The sequence below is a fragment of the Xenopus tropicalis genome, chromosome 1, assembly GCF_000004195.4.
Source record: "Xenopus tropicalis strain Nigerian chromosome 1, UCB_Xtro_10.0, whole genome shotgun sequence".
NCBI lineage: Eukaryota > Metazoa > Chordata > Amphibia > Anura > Pipidae > Xenopus > Xenopus tropicalis.
The window spans coordinates 109,075,794-109,095,131 of NC_030677.2; the positions used below are offsets into that span (position 1 = coordinate 109,075,794).

Genomic DNA, 19,338 nt, shown 5'->3' on the forward strand with positions numbered 1-19,338 from the left:
AACCTCATTTTCCATTTTGCTGCCAATTTTCCAAATCTGTCAAATCGCTCTGCAGTGGCAGCATCCTTCATAGAACATATAGTTTTGCAAAATTTAGTATAATCATCAAAAATAGAAACAGTACTTTCTATGCCCAACTCCAGGTCATTAATAAACAAGATAATAAACATGAGAATATAGAGTACTAGGTTTTATTATAATTTTACTGATGAAAACAAGATAAGAAACAAAATTTGTTTCATTTCTCCTTGCTGGTGCTAGTATTGCACTAGTGATACACAAGTCAAGAATAACTCATCCCACACCTGAACCTAACCTGCAAAACATTTCCATTGTAGGACCCACACCCAACCTGCACCTGCAGTCTTCCTTCTTTGTACGATACTTCTGTGCACAGCTCCGTTTCCAAGAGAGGAAAACTTTTGGAGCAAAAGAGTCCAGTTATGTCAGTGGGCAGAGACTACCCACACCCAAACTGAACCCTTCATGTGCGGGTTTGAGGTCAGGCCACTCACACCCACAAAAAAAATGTTTCCACCGCTCCCAGGAGCAGCTCAGAAAGAAATGTAACGGCTTCTCTAAACTGATAGTTTAATACTTTAAGTTTAATGCTGTCAAACTGGTGCCCCCCTATTGAAGTCTGGCAGCTTTGACATTTGTGTAAGCTTTAAAAGTTATCAGTACTGAGATTTACTGGCCCCCTGCATTGTCAGGTTGTAAGTCCCTGCATTGTTCACACCTGTAAGTCAGGTTTCCCTGTCTCCTGCCCTACTTTGCCTGTGCCTGTTCTTTGCTGCCTGTGTGCCATACTCTACCTCAGTGAAACTAGGCAGTTATTTTTTTAATTACTGACTTGGTGGCAAGTTGTAGTTGAATAAAAACAAGATTTACTACCAAATAAAGCCTGCTGTAAGTTGATAGTGTGCATAGAGGTTATCTAATCTAATCTTATTTGGCACGTCCATTAACTTTTATGATGCTTGTGTTGCTCTCTATTCTTTTTACATTTGACTGTGGCTCAAGAATAAAAAAGGTTGGAGATCCCTGCCTGTGTGTCCCTTATTCTGCTTGTGTGTGCCATACTCTGCTTGCCCTATGCTGCCTGTGTGTGCCATATTGTCTGCCCTACCCTGCCTGTGTGTGCCATACTCTGCCTGCCCTATGCTGCCTGTGTGTGTGCCATACTCTGCCTGCCCTACCCTGCCTGTGTGTGCCATATTCTGCCTGCCCTACCCTGCCTGAGTGTGCCATATTCTGTCTGCCCTATGCTGCCTGTGAGTGTCATACTCTGCTTGCCCTACCCTGCCTGTGTGTGCCATACTCTGCCTGCCCTGCTCTGTCTATGGGAGGATAGTATTTGCTTGCTTAGCTATAGCAAGCAAAGCCAAGCAACAGCAAGATACTGTATTAAAACAATATAGATTCAGGGGAAGATTCTGCTCAAATACAGAAGGAACTAGGCACAACAGTTTTTGTTTTTACCAGCAACAACAAGTAAGTGCATAAAAGACCAAGACCAGGGTTTTTTGATAAACACAGCTTTACCTGACATTGGTACCAAACCTACAAAATGTTTCCTATTTCATTTTTTACAGCTGTCATAAAAGACACAAGAGAAATTCCAAAATACAACTTTTTAATAGAACATATTTCTTAAAACTGTATTTTTGGTTTAAAAAAAAAAAAAAAAAAAAATCACAGTTCAAACAGTCCAGCAGTTGCTGTATTTCCAGAAAAGGTTGTTTTATTTCGGCTTTTCTTTACATTTTCTTTCGTTTTAACTCTCCCCCAGATGGCTTATAGACAGTCAGAGGGATAGTAAGCATTCCAATTTTGTGACCTTCTTCAATTAAAGATTCGGAATACATTGTTCTTTTGGCTATTTTCAAACCCATGGCTTTGGCAATTTCCAGAATCCTAAAAAAAAAAAAAAAAAAGTATAAACTTATAGGTTGTGTTGGTCATTTTTCACAGGCACATTTGCTTTTGTGATTGTTAATTGAAATTCCTAACCCTGACTGTTTTGCCAACCTGACTGTCCCTTCTCTGCATATCAGTTATAGCTTCTAACGCTAACAGACTCCTTCAGCACAAATATGGCCGCCCCCTCATAGAGCAGGGACCAGGAAATGTAAAAGCATTGGGCAAAGTTGTTTAAGGCAAAATTATAAAGCTTATGCAAAGACAATGTTACCATATATTTAAAAACAGTTTTATTTCTGGTTTAGAACACACACAAAATCTACATGCAGCAAGGCGGAGTAGAAAGCAGGTCAGATTAATAGTGTATGGTATCAGTGCATTCTTTTTTTTTTTTTTGCAAATGTACTAATGACCAAAGCAGCATGTGAATTTTATAGATAAAATAGGTTCAGGGATTTCTGTATTGGACTGTATGAAGGGAAACTTGAACACAGCCATTTCTGTATTTAATGATAGTTAAGTGATGTACAATCCAGTTTTAGAAGAACAATTCAAGCAAAGCTCATTCGGAAGCTAAATGGACAAATGGATGTACTTAAATTTGCATTTTTTTTCTTGTACAGGTATGGGACCTATTATTTAGAATGTGGGGTCTTATATTTTAAGTCTAGAAAAAAATCACTTAAACATGAAATAAACCCAAAAAGGATTATTTTTTTTTCCCAACAAAGATTATATCTTAGTTGGGATCAAGTATAAGGTACGGTTTTATTACAGAGAAAAAGGGAATATTTTAAAAAAATGTGAATTATTTAATTACAATGGAATCTATGGGAGATGGCCTTTCCGTAATTTGGAACTTTTGCTCCCATACCTGTAGTAAGAACCACCAAGTTTATTGCCGAATGAGTGCTTAGTCATGATCAACCACTGACCCAAACTGGCAACAGACAAACAGGGTTATGTAATAAAAGGCACTATATAGCAACCAATCAGCAGGCAACATTTACTGGTCACCTATTTAAAAGCAAACATCTTATTGGTTGCTATAGGTTACTGCTCCTGGACAAGTAGAGCCTTTTATTTCATATGGAGGAAAGTATTTTACATAGTATTTCTGTTTTGAAAGGTAACAAGGAAACACAAAAAAGAGCAGCAGTAAAAGGAGCACTTATATGAAAAACATAATTTATAATCTGCTAACTTCTGACAATTTTATTTTAAAAGCTAAAATAGAGCTTAGTGTAGACCCTAAAATACAGATCGAAGCAGATATTATAAAGATAGTGATGCTGAATTTACATTTAAGTGAGAACACGCTATAAAGCAGTACTGTGGTGCAGTAGTAAGCATGCAGTAGTAAGCAGCACCAGTGTTCTTATTTTAGTTCCAGCCATGGTACTACCTACATGTGGATTTCCTCTGGGTACTCCAGTAAATTGGTTCTTTATTAAACTCACTATAGTATGTGTGCATGAATATGACATGGATCTTCGATTGTAAGCTCGACCTGAGAAGGGTCTGATGTGAATAATGTGTTATCTAAATAAATCAATGCATAACATAGCTCCGTATAAAATAATAAAGACAGAGCACTGTTTAAAGCATTTAAGTTTTAGTGCTGAATTCTATATCGATATAGCTGGAGTCGAATCAATACATGTTATTGCACTTAAAACAACAGAAGGAGAATTAATTATTCCCTCAGAAAGTAAAAGAGGAGCATACATTGCATTCTACTGGGCTATAGAAAGCTTTGCTTGCATATACCGAAAATCACCCATGGTGCCTTTACCTGCTTTCCTGTAGCTTCATGTCCCTCTGTAAAAGAGTCAGATCAACTTGAAAGTCAGAGATATGCAATGCTATAGCTATGACATAAGCAACTATTTTAGTTTTCGTTGTGCCAGAAATGGAATTCTGTATCCTAAAAGAGAAGATAAAACAGATATGTTGTTAAACAACCCACAAGATTATTAATAATTGATCATCATCTTCCTATGATTAATACATGCACCCTTAGGCAGTAAGGCTCAGGCAAGGATTACTTCTCAGAAGTGCATTCATTGAAAAGTCGCACAACCAGTGGCCACTCAGTTGGGAATCTAATGTACTTTAATTAAAAACATGCAGAAAAGGAAAGATATGTGGAGGGGATGTCATATACTGTATATATGCTATATAAACTATATATACTACAGCAAGCAGGCAGGTGCCATTTTGTTAGTAAGGAAAGCTTTGTTTCATGCCAAATCTTGTATATGTGGCAGAACGGGGGCCTGATGTCCATGCCCATGCACTGGCTACACACATAGATGATGAGAAAAAAAAGGGGGAACCTGGGGAGGGCAGTGACATCTACAAAGGGGTATGGATGTGTTAATAAAAAAGGAATTTGCATTTCATGTTTAATTTGACAGGGAGTTTATTATACAGCTGTTTATGCCTGGGTGACAGGTCCCCTTTAAGGTACACCAAAGGAAAGTAGGGCAGCCTACAATTGGAAGAAGGGCAACACACAGAAGCAACATGTTACAAAAACTCTTTAATTGTGTTTAATCATGTCTTCTACCTCCAGTGCAAAAACTAGTGCAATATTTATGTTACAGTTTAAACACTCTTTTGGCTGACAAATGTAAGGTTATACACAATCTATGAAGACTACTTAAACCCTTAATGTAAATAAGGAAAATTCTTCATAAAAAAAATCTAAAAGTACTTGTGGGTAGCAACACACAGGAGACATCTTGCCAGCCTTGTGTGCTAGTATTATATTCCCCCTTCCTCATTTCAAAGCTTGTTTTACCTCATTATAATCAAAGATGCAGAGAGATCCTTTCAGCTCTGTGTCTAGGCTAAAATGAAGACTGAGAGTATCCTTTTATTCTCTACCCAGGAAAGGATCATATCTGTTAGTGACAAGCAAAACTCTGCAATAAAGTCCCAAGTAACAACCCTGTCTCTGTTTCCCTCCCTATGAAACAGTTACTTTGGAGAAAACTTGCAGTTCCACTGTATCCCAATATTTTCTGTTAGATCTAATTTCCAGAACTTGGACATCTTCTGCTGTGCAAAAAAGCAGCAGCTTTTGTATTGTATTTACTTTAACTTTAGATTTAGCAACAGCTAGAGGGCCTCAGCTAAATCACTTTTGTAACTGAGTGGCCTTCCAAGCTGGTAGGAACTAACTAACTAGCTTTAAATAAAAGCAGCTGTAGTTTTGTAACAGGAGGGCCAACTGCTCACATGGTGGAAAATGCTTTCCTCTTATTATCCAAAAACATATATGAATACTGCCCACATCCTTGGAAGTAGTCATTCAGAGACAGCTGGAGGGCCACTGTTTGATATGTACTATTGAATAATAACATTTCTCTATGTGAGCAATGTGCCCCCAACTGTTACAGAAAAAGAAGTGCCTACACCATAACCTGTAAGTGGTTCATCAGGGAAAGATGTAGGGCAGTAGCCCTCTGGCTGTTGAAATGAAATTACAATTTGCTTAGTCTAAGGTTGAAGGGAGCTTTTGCTGGCAGCTACATCAAAGTATTTACATAAGCACTTTTGCTTAATGAGGACTGTTATACACAGTAGATAATGAAACAAAAACAAGTGCTGGGAAAATCTGCAGCTTCTCTTACTGACATGGGCACGAAGACTGTAACACAGCTTAATGACCCTAGAAGCAGAGATACACAGGGCGGGACTTAGGGAGCCTTGGGTGTCCATTTACTAAGCTGCGATAGACAGCGATGACGACTTGCGCCAGAAAGAACACAAGAGCAGGTTAACTATATTATCACCTATTTCGCATTCATGCTACGTAAGTTGTCTCACAAGGGGTTTACTATAGATTACCACCATTTGTCGCCAAATATAGACAAAATTGTTGCCAATTTTTATAGCCACCTGGAGAGGAGCATTATGGAATACAAAGCCAGAAACGTATAAATTTATTATTACTGAATTAATAATAATCAATATGTGAAACTAATTGATTCCTGAAATTACTTTAGTGGCCAAAAGCATATTTACTTTTACGTAAATATTGGCACTTATCTTAAGAGAAATCTGTCTCGACGTACTTTAGTAAACATGGGAGTGGCGTTAATTTTGTCACAAGAATATTCGTATTGATAATAAGCGATGGTTTATAGACAATTTTTACGAAAGGGGGGGTGCAGGAGATGACTTTTTGGTTTTATTTTGGAGACACTGAATGTAAAAGCTATGCTAAAAACTGAACTAACTTAATTTTTTAACATTTAGAATCATATTAGGCTAAGGGGGAGATTTACTAATCCACGAACGGTCTGAAGGTGCCCGAATGCGTTTTTTTCGTAATGATCGGTATTTTTGTGACTTTTCCGTTGCAACTTTTTTGTATGTTCTGCGACTTTTTCGTTGCTGTCGTGGCTTTTTCGTCTATTTTCTATGACTTTTTCGCTGCCGTCGATTACAATCGCTCAATATAAAAAAATTGCGATGGCGACGAAATAGTCGCGCAAAATATGATAAAGTCGCGGCGAAAAGACGGCAAAATTTTCGTTTCCAATCCGAATTTTTCCCTTTTGGGATTCGGATTCATAAATCTCCCCCTAAGTGAAAAATCCATGCATATGTCACCTTTAAGGTTCCATCTAGAAAATACAGAGCATTTCTTGCTCCAATTCACAAAATGGCATTAACAATGCAAAAATAGTCCAGAGAAGATTATCGAAACTTATAAAGTGTATACACAGTCATAGATACGAAGAAATGCTGGTTTCACTTAGAAGTGTTATATAGGGGTCATATGATCACTAAGCATAAAGTTTTAGATGTGTTTTAAGCAAGTGAGAAAACACAAGGTTACCAATAATAATGCACTAAAAGTTAGTTCCTGGTTTCCCGACTGCTGATTGCAGAGTTAGGAAGGAACTTTTTCTGTCTGAGGCAAACCAGTGATGGCTTCAGGCAAATGGTGGTCAATAAAAACTTCACTTTGACAAAGATTAAACTTGATGCACATGTGTTTTTTTTTTTTATTTTTTTTTAAAGGGGACCTGTCGACCTAAGAGAATAATTCCAAATCCTTTGTCAAGCAAAATAAACTTCACTTACACTACATAAATTATATAAACCTTTTTTCCTTCAGTCTTTGAATTACACAATCACAGCAAGCAGGCAGCTGCCATTTTGTGAACACTGTTATTAAGGCAAGCTTTGCAGAAGGAGATTTTAGAAGGAGCCAGTGCTACACATTAGAACTGTTTTCAGGTAACCTATTGTTTCTCCTAAACCCATGTAACTTGGAGTCCTAAGCCGGACTTGGATTTCTTACTATTGAGTGCTATTCTGATATCTACTGGGAGCTGCTATCTTGCTACCTTCCCATTGTTTTGCTGATCAGCTACAGGGAGGGGGGTGATATCACTTCAACTTGCAGCTCAGCAGCAAAATGTGACTGAGGTTTATCAGAGCACAGGTCACATGGCTGTAGCACCATGGGAAATTGAGAATATGGCTAGCTCCATATGAAATTTCAAAATTAAATATAAAAAAAAAAAAATCGCACCTGCCATTCTTAAAAACTTCAACTGTGAAATTTTTCATGAGTTTCCCACATATGATGCCTGGGCATTCAGGAGTCATAATATCTGCAAGAATTAAAGAAAAAAAACATAAATAACTAATAGAGCAGGCTTTCTTAACCTATGGGTTGGGACCCAAAACTTACCCTCTATACTATTAAGGGCAGGTTCCATGATCCCATTCCCATTCATTATGTTTCTTGAGCAGACAAATGTGTGACACCTTAATCCAGTGATCCCCAACCAGTGGTTCGTGAGCAACATGTTGCTCACCAACCCCTTGGATGTTGCTCCCAGTGGCCTCAAAGTAGGTGCTCATTTTTGAATTTCTGGTTAGGAGGCAAGTTTTGGTTGCATGCAAAGGCAGTGTAAAGCCAAACTGAACCTTCTATAGGCTGCCAGTCCACATAGGGGCAACAAAATAGCCAATTATAGCTCTTATTTGCACCCCCAGGAACTTTTTCCATGTTTGTGTTGCTCCCCAAGTCTTCTTCCATTTCAATGTGGCTCACGGGTGTAAAAGGTTGGGGATCCCTGCCTTAATCAAACAAACCCTGTGGATATGTACCCATAGACTCCACTAAAACAGAGTCTGGTGACCACCTTGTTATTAAAAGCAATACATTGTTAACTTTACCAAGTACTTGCTTGCACAGTAAATTGCCAAGATAAATTAATTTCATAAGACATCATTATAGCCTAACTTGAACATGAAATATAATTCCATTATAGGTATAACAACACTTCAGCACTGCTGTAAAACTAAGACATTACCTATATGTCATATATATATATATATATATATTCATATTATTTGATGTGATCAAGTTCAACCCTTCCAAGTAAACCCAGCACACATAAACCTATACTGACCTATCTATATACTCATATACATAAACTATATACCAACATCAATACTAACCGTAGATATTAGTATCACAATAGCCTTGGATATTATGCTTGTTCAAGAACCCATCCAGGCCCCTCTTAAAGGCATTAACAGAATCTGCCATTACCACATCACTAGGAAGGGCATTCCCCAACCTCACTGCCCTCATCGTGTAAAACCATTTACGCTGCTTCAAATGAAAGTTCTGTTCCTCTAATCTAAAGGGGTGTTATTCTACCAAAGTGCATAACATTTGAGTATAAAAAATTTTCACAAGCAGAATTTTTTTTTGTGTTGTTGTGCTATTCACTAAAGAATTTTTCCTTACTGGTTTTTTTTGAAGAAAAGTTTATCACCTAAAATAAAAGCTAGAATTTTTTCATGTTTTGATCAGTATATTTTCCCAGCATTTTAAAATTCCTCATGACAGAAGACTATGGGAAAGTAATGTTAAAAGATTGCAGGAAAAAAATTTTCTTAAGAAAAAGTGAGGTGAATTTTTTTCTCCTGGGGGTAAAAAAAAGTGTAACAAGCTGAAAAATATTTCCAGATGTTGTTATATTAGGCCATATCGTGTTGTTTCATTGGAAATACGGCATACATCTGAGTTTCTCATGGCCAACAAACCTGTGCCTCTCAAGTTTCAGAATAATGTCCTAAAAAATGTAGGTTCAATTGGAATTTACCTTTTCGTTTAACTGTCCGGAGTTGGCTAAGTTTTATCAAAGCATCCAGATACCACAAGCAGCGAGCCTGATGATCAAGAGCTTTCTCATCTTTAATTTCACGAAGCCCTTGAAGTTCTTGAAGCACAAATAAACCACTCCTAGATAAAAAGTAACACATTATATGGTTGATGAATGGGAATTTTCCTTGTATTAACCATTCATTAATGACTTTCAGATCTGTATCAAATATATGAAATCTGCCGCTTGAAAGGGATGTTTACCGAAACATAAAATACAACATAATAGTAAAAACATATGCAATATACAGTAAGTAAAATGTTAGGTTCTGACATGATTTTATGGTGACATTTTTAAATATAATTTTACACTTTTTATTCCCCCCCCCCCTTTTTCTTTAAACATTTTAACAATGCTGCGTGGGCATCTACACTATTCTCACAGGAGCATATTTCTGAGCTAGTTTTGATGTGCACAATGCATAATACCCTTTTGGAAGGATAAGGGGGCATCAAAACTCACTGTATATAATGTACCAGAGCTAACGTTGCAACTGCCTTACTGTATTTTACATATTTAAATGGGACCTGTTAGTCAGACATAAAAAGCTGTATAATAAAAGTCCTTTTCAAATTAAACATGAAATCCAAATTCTTTTTTTTTTTATTAACGCATCCATAGCTATTATAAAGGCATACAAAAATCCCAGCTGTCAATCATATATATTGCCTTCCCTGCCTCTATGCCTTAGATATAGAGTTGTGTCCATGCTGCCTTTCCTAACTGTCACTGCCATCCTCTTATTACCACTCCATTCCTCACCATCTAACTGTGTAGAAAGTGCATAGGCATGGGCACCACATTTTGACAAATAAACAAGATTTTGGCATGATGCAAAGCTTGCCTGGCACCTGCCTGCTGGCTGTGATTGTGAAATCCAGGACCGAAGAAAACAAGATCTAGATAATTTATATATTATAAGTAAAGTTTATTTTGCTTGACAAACAATAGAAAACAATAAGGTATTATTTCCTAGGGTGACAGGCCCCCTTTAAGATGTCAGTGCCCTCTGCCTTGAATGTACAATGTATTTAGGATGTGGACATAATTATGGCATTCACTGTAAAAGCTGATTCAGAGAGTCTAAATGTAATATCATAAAAGCAGTCATGCTGCTTTTCACTGAAATAATTTGAAACTGCCCAATACAGCAAGTACAAATAGTTCTTGTCCCCCCCAAAAAAAACATATTACAGGATTTTAATAAGTACTTGCACTAGCAGTTAGGTTTACATTAGGAATATGGAACACCGGGTATTTTGTTTGCCAGTGGTCAGAAAAAGCTTAAATATATCCTTACCACACCTGATAATTTTAAATGAAAGGCAGATCTCCACCTGTCACCACCATTTATTATTAGAAATTGTGGCAGGTAGATAGGGGTGTTTCAACTACTGCTGGTTTTCCTTGACAGTAGCAGTAGCAGCAGTTACCCCACCATCCCCCAACCCCACCATAACCCTAGGATAGTGGCACATGGTGCTTCCTCACCAACAAAATAAATACGCCAGCTGTGAAAAATGCTATGCATTCCTTTAGCTTCTTGTTTACAAATGCACCAAATCCACCTGTCAAGCATTCATATAGGCAGATTTCAACACACAGACAAGAATATGCCTTTTATAGTGTGTGTGCCAGAATTCACAGGGGTGTCAAAACATCTGAAAATACTTTTGTTTGGCACCTTACCTATACCATTTTAAGCCATGTAATAGTGCCTAAATGCAGAATGCTTGGACACAGCAAGTCAGGATAAGCTCCAGGTAAAGGTGTATTCCAGGTGCAAAAATACACCATATGTTTGGAAGGCAGCAGGGGCAGCTTTAGTAATAAAGTACAAGAAAGCAAGAAAATGTCTTGCCTAGTGTCAAATTTTAGTGTTAAACATAAAAAAATTAGGCCTTTTTTCTTTTAAAAGTGGATTTTGGTACATGATTTTGCTTGAAAAATGCTATTAACTAATGCTTTTGGAAAAAAATGTCTCCCCATAACAGCATCACTTAAAGGACGTGAATAGAAAGATGCGCGATATTTATTTATATAGGCTCGAATTAAATGGTTTCCAGCTTCTGGGTTCAGTGACTTTGCCAAGCAAATAGCATTTTAAAAATGTCAGGCTATAAAGAGGCAGAATAGCAAAGCAATTAGTTCAAATACTACAAACAGGACCAACTGCAAATTATCTCACTTGGATTAGGATGTCTGAGTTCTCAATCTCAGACCTGCAAAAGGGGCAGTCTCCGTGGAACAGAAAAAGTTATTAGGGCTGGAAGCCTAGTTCAAACACCTTAAATTACAAACACATTATGGGCCAATATACATACTACATGTTACGCAGAGTTTCTACATACATCCCTATTTATGTGTTTAAGCAAATAAATTTCTAATATATATATATATATATATTTTTTTTTTTTTTTTTTATAGATTCCAAAGTCGTCGGTGCGATAGCCCTAACAACTTTCGCAGTTTTAAAGACCTGAACTGAACAGCTTTTATAGCCGCAGCAAATGTACAGTTTATAACTTTCATGTTAACTGGTGACCTCACACATGTACCTGTCAAATGAGCAGATAATATAATTCAGTATGAAACATGTCAAACTGCCCAACTAAAAAAAGATTAGTTTATACTTAATGTAAAAGTTCTGAGGTTGCACTGTGCTGATGAATGGCAAAAATGTGCACATATATTGAGAACTTAGCATAGTAGAAAAAAATCATGTATTTTTAAATTAATTTCATCCAAACTTACTTTTTATTTTCTACCATCTGCAGGAGATCCTCTGATGTCATATTTCTGAAAGCTGCAGAAGCGGTTTCAAGAGCAGCATACTCCACAGGAGAGATAACTTAATAAGAGTTAAAGACATGTAACCAATTATTTGATTAAAATGGAGTCTATGGGAGATGGCCTTCCCATAATTTGGAGCTTTCTGGATAACAGGTTTCCAGATAATGGATTCCATACCTGTACAACGTGGTTAAACACCTTGTACAGGTAGCACTACAGTAGCACTATCCTACTTCCAGCAATTAGAGTTCCTGCTACATACATTGCCAAGTATTGCCAAAGCCTAAGAAATCAGATATTTGTCCATTTACAGTACAAAACTGAGTGATAGGTGGTGTCAACACAGATTGTTATAGACATTTGACACATTCCCGCCACAGAAAAGTCATCATCAGTGATCTCTGAGGGAAGCACAGACTGTCACAAATGGTGGTTTCATGGAAAGGATGTAAAAGGGCAATATTTACTATATATATTATTGCAGTTTGGCAAGATTCTGTAATATGTCACTTAAACTATCTGTTGGTAAGGTATTCGTTCTGGGGGTATAGTTTTCCTATATGGACTAAAAATTATACAAACAGCAGTTACAATTTTGAAAGCATGTACTGTTTAAAAGGATACGGTCATCAAACTTGTAAGCATTTTCTGGTTTGTTTGCATTATAATCACATGGAGGCAGGAACAGTGAAGTCTCTTGTTGTTTTTTGTCTACTGCATCTTTTACCAGCTCTGAAAAATGGGGAAAAAAGTATATTTACTAATATTAAAAAAAGATCATTTATTTATGAAAACTATTATATATGAACTTTACTTTGTTCATTTCAATGCAAAGGCCTGGTTTGTTCCTGATAAAAAAAATTACTTAATAACTTTTTTTAATTAAAGTATTTTTGATATTTTACATATATAATATATCCTGATCTTGAAATGTTGCAGCAAAGCTGCTGTGGAAAGAGGAACAAGAAAAATTTGAAATGCTACAGGTAATCTCTGTCTGATTCTGTTTAACTTTGATTGTGAATTTTTCTTGTAGAAAATCATGTACAGAACCAAAGGGGTTATTCTCATTCCTTGGTCCTTGGATGTATTTATGAGTATTTTATACAGTTCTGATAAAAATGTAAACAGTCATAGTAAAGCAATATAACAAAATAAATGAACGCAAAATAGTAACCATTATAACCTATATGATCACAAATATATTACCAATTAGGTAATATGTGTTATAATGCTAGAGTAGCACAATTAAATCCATCAGGGATTTAAAAACCTCCCTGTGTATGGTGTCGCCATAGTGTGAGGCCTGATATATCCCCAATATAAATTTTAGACTTTTTTTTGCAGATTATATAATAATTGTTTCCGGAGGGAAATTGTCAGGGTCTGAAATAAATATAAAATACGTAGAATTTACATTTTAATGGCAGAGATTCTGCCAAACCACAACATATTATATTTGCCCCAGGCTTCTATATCTTTTAGGAGTTTGTTGATTATTCTATGATAATTAATGTAGCCCAGATCTGAATATATTGGAGTGATTTTAACTTCCAGGTAATCTATATATTTTCATTTCCATGTGAAGTCAAAACATTTTTTTTAAGGCATCTGGGAGGTTTATGCCAAGGGCTATAGATTTGGAGGGGTTGATAACTAAGCTAAAAAATGTTTCAAATTGGTCAAGAATATGATATAAATTGGTTATGGATGTCATTGGTTTAGATATTGTTAGTAAAAGATCATCTGCATATTGACAACATTTGTACTCCTTGATGCCAACCTGCAGTCCAGAAACATCAGGGCAGTTGTGAATAGCCTGGCTAAGGAGGTTCTATACATAATGAAAACAGGAGTGGGGGAAGGGGGCAACCCTGCCATGTTTCCCTTTGTATGTTTTTGGTAGATTATATATGTGTAGCTTAGTATAAGCATAATACTAGTCTTGCATGCTAATATAAAGCTGATCATAAAAATAAGTATAGGAACACATTTTCCAGCATTTGAGAATGGAAAGTTAGATTGAATACAGGTAATTAGTGTTAGACACTGCTCAAGTGATAAAGAGCAGAAAAAAAAATTCTCTTCACCATCCCTGCGAGTATGAAATATATGAAGATGAGTGTTCTATTTAATTATATTAATATATAATTTAATAACATCTCTTGCCTTTTGTGCCTCGGCTTTCTATGATTTCTTCAGCAGCTTTAGCCATAGCTTTATTTAAAATTTCACTGCCAACTTGGTTCAGTTTTCGAGAACTCAAAGCTCGCTTCTGCTTGTTGGTACCAAATGATTCTATAAGGGCATCGACCTAAGCAAATCAATTCAAATTAAAATCAAAACAGAAAAACAAATCACAATTCATTTATATTAAAATGATATATCACATCAACAGTGGTAAGATCATCAAAAATTCCTGTTGGCTGATATAAAGAAAGTGGTGTACATCTACATATAAATATACATACACTGGCAGCTATTGGAGTCATGTTGCCGACTATAGTAAGGAACGTATATAGATGTACAAATGTATGCCTTGAGATTAAATATAAAAACACTGATATCTTTCTGAATATTATCCAACTATAGAAAGATTTAAGCTACTTTGTATATACCTTTTCCCGATAACTTTTGCTCGGCTGGTCCATTACATCTTCAGTGTGCAATTCCTCTACAATACAGAAACAAATTAAGAATTATATCACTGTTTAAGTAGCTCTGCTGTGTAACTGAAGTCTATCTGGGCCAGCGGCTCTGAGCCACATACTGAAGAGAGTCTAAACCGGAAGCTGGCAAAAGGTCTGGGTAGAGCACAGTTTTCAAGCAGTTATGAACATATTTGAACCCAAAGGTATAAAAATAAAAGCACTTACTTCTATTTTACATGGTTTAGTGCATTGTAAAAATTGAAAAAAAATTGGTGTTGGTTTTGGCAATCTCTCCCCTTTAAAAGCTACAGTATGGATCAGCCTGCGAGACCAATGCTTTGGACAAGAGATAGTTTTCCCAAGAAATTAAATCAAGCATGAAATATATGATAAATACAACAAGAGGTAAATAGTTAGGCCAACCATACCGAATAAATAACTAATAAAAAGGGGCCAGGGAATGTGCATTGATCAAATCTCCTTTACATGGTAATGACTAGACCACTGATGGCTAATCACCTAATGGCATGATTTTTATACCTGGGTATAGGTAGATGAAATGTCAGCAGTTAATGCCTGAAGGTATCACACATCTTACTAGGATGTACCAAGAACTTTTATTTATTCAAAAAAATGTTAGAAATAAAGACCACCCACCCCCCTAGAAGAAAACCATGGTAACCATGCTGTACTAATCCTCTTCTAAACATTATACATTTGTCTTATGTAAAAGCTTTATTGCCTGAATATTTAATGGTAGATGTGGGCACATCTGATTTACCCAAGTACTTTAATCCTTGCTCAGATGTGCTTTAAGATAGTAATTGGTCTAATATAATATGAATAACTATGTAAGTAGAGAAAATAAGTACACAAACACATCACTTTAACTTCCCCTATCTTCTCAGCCGGTAAACAATTATTAGTTATTTAGATAAGGACCACTTACCATGCCTGCACAGGCTTTGGTAGTTTGGCTTTGGTCATTATTATAAATACCTCATAATGCTAAGGGCTGTGGCACACGACGAGATTAGTCACCCGCAACAAATCTCCCGTGCAGCGGCCGACTAATCTCCCCGAAATGCCATCCCATCGGCGAGAATGTAAATTGCCGGAGGGATGGCATATGTGGCGCCGCGATTTCCCCAAAATTGCAGACGTTTCCTCTTAAGGCAAAAGACTGGCACAAGACTGGACCAATAAACAAAAAATGTGGTGCAGTTGTTCGTCCCTTTGCAATACTTTTACTGTGGTGAGGACCAATAAAGAGCTGATATGAAGGCAAACACTAAACCTATTATGTATGTCTGCTTTGCACTGATGTACAGCAAAACAAACATACAGCCACCTGAAAATGATCCACTTAAAATTAAAGATAAAAATAAAAAAGGATAAATATTTCCCTTACTTTCCTTGTTGCTTTCCAAAATGGGCTGCATCCTGTACTGTTCAGAATCATATACCTCCATCTTTCCAGTCTCTTTGTTGAGCACTCCAACAAAGTACCTAACAGTAATACAGAAAGAAAAGTATAGAAATATTAATGAAAAATGTTATTATACATTTTGTAGATTTGCAGTTAAAAACTGTGCTTTTGACCAATGTAAGACTGCAAAAAATAAATTAAAACAAAACGCTCTGCTGGTTTTCCCATACTGTTAAATACACCAAGGATCAGGCCCATAGAATTGACCATTCAAATTCTATGAAGAAAAATTACTAAAAAAAAAAGCCTTCTTCGCCTGCAGTCACTTGTCATTCTAACAAAAAGGATAACACTCCAGGTTACCAGTCTGGTAAGATGACTTGGGAACACTTATGGTAATGTTCCCATGAGATGACTGCATCCTGCATAGAAAAAACATAAATTCATAAAATGTAGTAAAAAGGTATTCTTCACATTGGAATACTACTGACTGCTTTTAGGTCAGAAGCAAAAAGTAACTTTAAAGCCCATACTTCAAAATCTGTAGTGCTTCAGATTTCCAAAGTAGCCTAAATTTTCATGCAGCATATGTTTCACCACTAGCGATTTCCATTTTAGCCAGCGGGTGGAAAACAAGAGACGTTTTGTCATTCCTGGTAGCAAAGATTTATTGCAGTCAACAAAATGTCCTATGTGCCACTACCCTTACTTGGAAAAAAAAATCTCAGAAGTTTGGTTTACTAAATACCTTGGTCAGAAAGACAGGGAATAAGGACTAGAATGTGTGGTGGCTCAGCAATCCATTGAAAAGGGCTCCATTTACTGGTGAATTCAGAGATATCCAGAATATTTGATGTCCTCTTGGGTAAAACTCTTGTCTAGGGCATTTAAATTCTTATTTCATGAAATGTTCACATACAATAAAAAAAATCATTATGACAAAAGACATAAGGCCCTTACCTACACAGTGAATTGCTCTTTACTGCATCGGAGGTAAAATTATTAGCTACATAACTCAGTCTGTCAGTTTCCGCAGCCTAAAAATGTAAAGTGTAGAATTTGTTAGCCTACTTAACCATTTACAACTAGTTTAATTGTGACACCCTCTGAAATAATACAGCTTTAATTCTTAACGCATTCTGAGCTGTGGGTGAGATCTCAACATCTCTGCTGAGATCTTCACCCAACCCCTGACCCAGGAATTGGAGCATGCTCAATTGTTCAAGGCTTTCTGCATTACGAATCTTAGTGATATCATAACATCAAAGATGGTGAATGTGAACATCAAAGCACCCAGAAAAGCAATTAAAAAGGATAAGCAAAAGCATTTCAGGAGGCAGTGAGGGGGTACTAGTAGGTAGAAAATTATATATATTTTTTTCTAATCATTTAAAGCTGGTTACTATATACATGGAGTAGGTTCTCGCAGTGCATGCATGGGGATTAAGAATAGAAGTGATAAGAAAATTAAAAGTGTAAAGCTAAAGTCACATTAAGCATTAGCCCAGCTCAGAAGCATATGTGCTCTCTTCTGCAGCTGTGTGTAGACAAGTACAGCTTCAGCCTGAGCGCAGCTACACAGAGCGCAGATGGCCCAAGCTGCAGAAGAGTGGATCTGCTTCTCTCCGCCTGCCCATAAAATTCAGGCGGAAACAAGCAGAGCTGACACTTAAGGGGGTGATTTAGCAATGTTGGAGTTTGATTTTTTTTCAGAATTCAAGTTTTCTAACACCAAAAATAGCACGATTCGAATTGTGGTTAAAAAACTCGAAATATATTGAAAAAAATTGAAAAATATGGAGGATATTAACAAGTGTATCACAGTGTGACTTCTGTCATGATGCTCTTACCAGAATCCTCTGTCTTTTTGCCTTAGGATTGTTGTCATCTTTGTTGCTGTATAAAGTGAAATTCACACTTTCAGGGGACTGGATAGTTCCATTGGAAAACTGTACTGCATAAAAGGAAATTGGGTGATTAAAACATTATTGGGGATGGGAAGAACATTTCTCTTATATTTCTGGCATCATGCAGATACATTTTCCTACAACTTATTATTTTATTCAGGTGAAAAGGTTGTGATATAATTGGTTAAGACCATCACATCATTAAGAGCAATGGCCTATGGGGAGATTAGTCGCCCGCAGTTCATTCCAGGTACTGTGTGCGACTAATCTCCCTAAATTGCCGATGGAAAAGCAAACTTCGTTTTCCAAAGCTGCACAAACTTTTCTGCAGGAGGAATCTTTGAATAACTTTGTTAAAAGGCAGCAACGTGTATGCCTTTCCACTGACGATTCACTTTATTGCAGGAGGAAAGGCATTTTAGGGAGGTAAACTGCCCGAGGTAGAAGAGGTTTAGGGCAGTGGAACACAGGGAGATTAGTGGCCCGTGATATTTCTTCACTATCGTGGGCAACTAATTTCCCCGACATGCCATCCCGCCAGCAAGAATAAGAATCGCTAGTGGGATGGTATATGTATCGCTTCGGTCGCCTGAAGTTGCCTCACAAGGGAACTTTGGAAAACGGAAGCAATGTGTATGCCATCCCACCGGCGATTTACATTCTTGCTGGCGGGATGACATGTCTGGGATATTAGTCTCCCTGTGTACCACTGCCCTTAACCTTGGACCAATAGTCTCCCTGTTGAACATCAGCCATAAGGGCTATGACACACAAACTTGCTGTGGCTACAAAAAGTCAGAAAATATCCTGCCATAGACAGCACTGAGTCGTCACTGCTAAAACACACAGAGACAATTATCAGTATTGTCTATCTTGTAGTTGCTACAAGTAGCTCAGTGTGTCATTGTCCTGGGGATTATGTGGCTCATTTTTTGGTCCCATGCATAGGTCAAGAATCCCTGCCTACAGGTTCAGCCTTGGAAGCTACAGCATTCCATAATGATGGCACCGCTTATACGTATTAAATAAACAAGATCAATTTAACAAGCATTAGGGATACAGTCTCAGCTCAAAATGTTGTAAGAGAGAGGACTGACCAGACGTATCTATGCGCAGTCCCTTACCTACTAAAGCTCCCTTGCCATGTTGTGGGGCGCCATGATATTCCCATGTAGCTCTAGAAGCCATAGTTCCCCGGCCACTTCTCGGCACCCACGTGTGCACCTTGTTGTGCAGTAAAGCACTTCCCGACTGCCGAGTGGGAGGAGCCGCGGAAAACAAGCCCTGTTAACAGTATGACCCTATGTATCCGTGCGCTTAGGAATTGTGAGAGCGACACCTACAGGACAGTTCTATGTAGGCGTTTCCAACGTGCCAAGCGCCTTTGTACATACTAATGTAAGTCTCCGTGAGGCGGAGAAAAAGCG

At 37.3% G+C, this 19,338-nt stretch overlaps 1 protein-coding gene across 1 annotated transcript; it reads right to left on the bottom strand.

Moving 5' to 3' along the window:
- Positions 1-1,619: 1,619 nt before the first annotated feature.
- On the bottom strand, positions 1,620-19,118 carry polr1e (polymerase (RNA) I polypeptide E). The gene is given in 12 exon segments (NM_001126834.1): positions 1,620-1,917; positions 3,719-3,850; positions 7,481-7,562; positions 9,072-9,211; positions 11,886-11,982; positions 12,549-12,656; positions 14,094-14,238; positions 14,543-14,598; positions 15,987-16,084; positions 16,965-17,041; positions 17,855-17,958; positions 19,036-19,118. Coding segments are annotated over 12 exon segments (1,260 nt in total). The 5' UTR covers positions 19,100-19,118; the 3' UTR covers positions 1,620-1,760.
- Between the last annotated feature and the right edge of the window lie 220 nt (positions 19,119-19,338).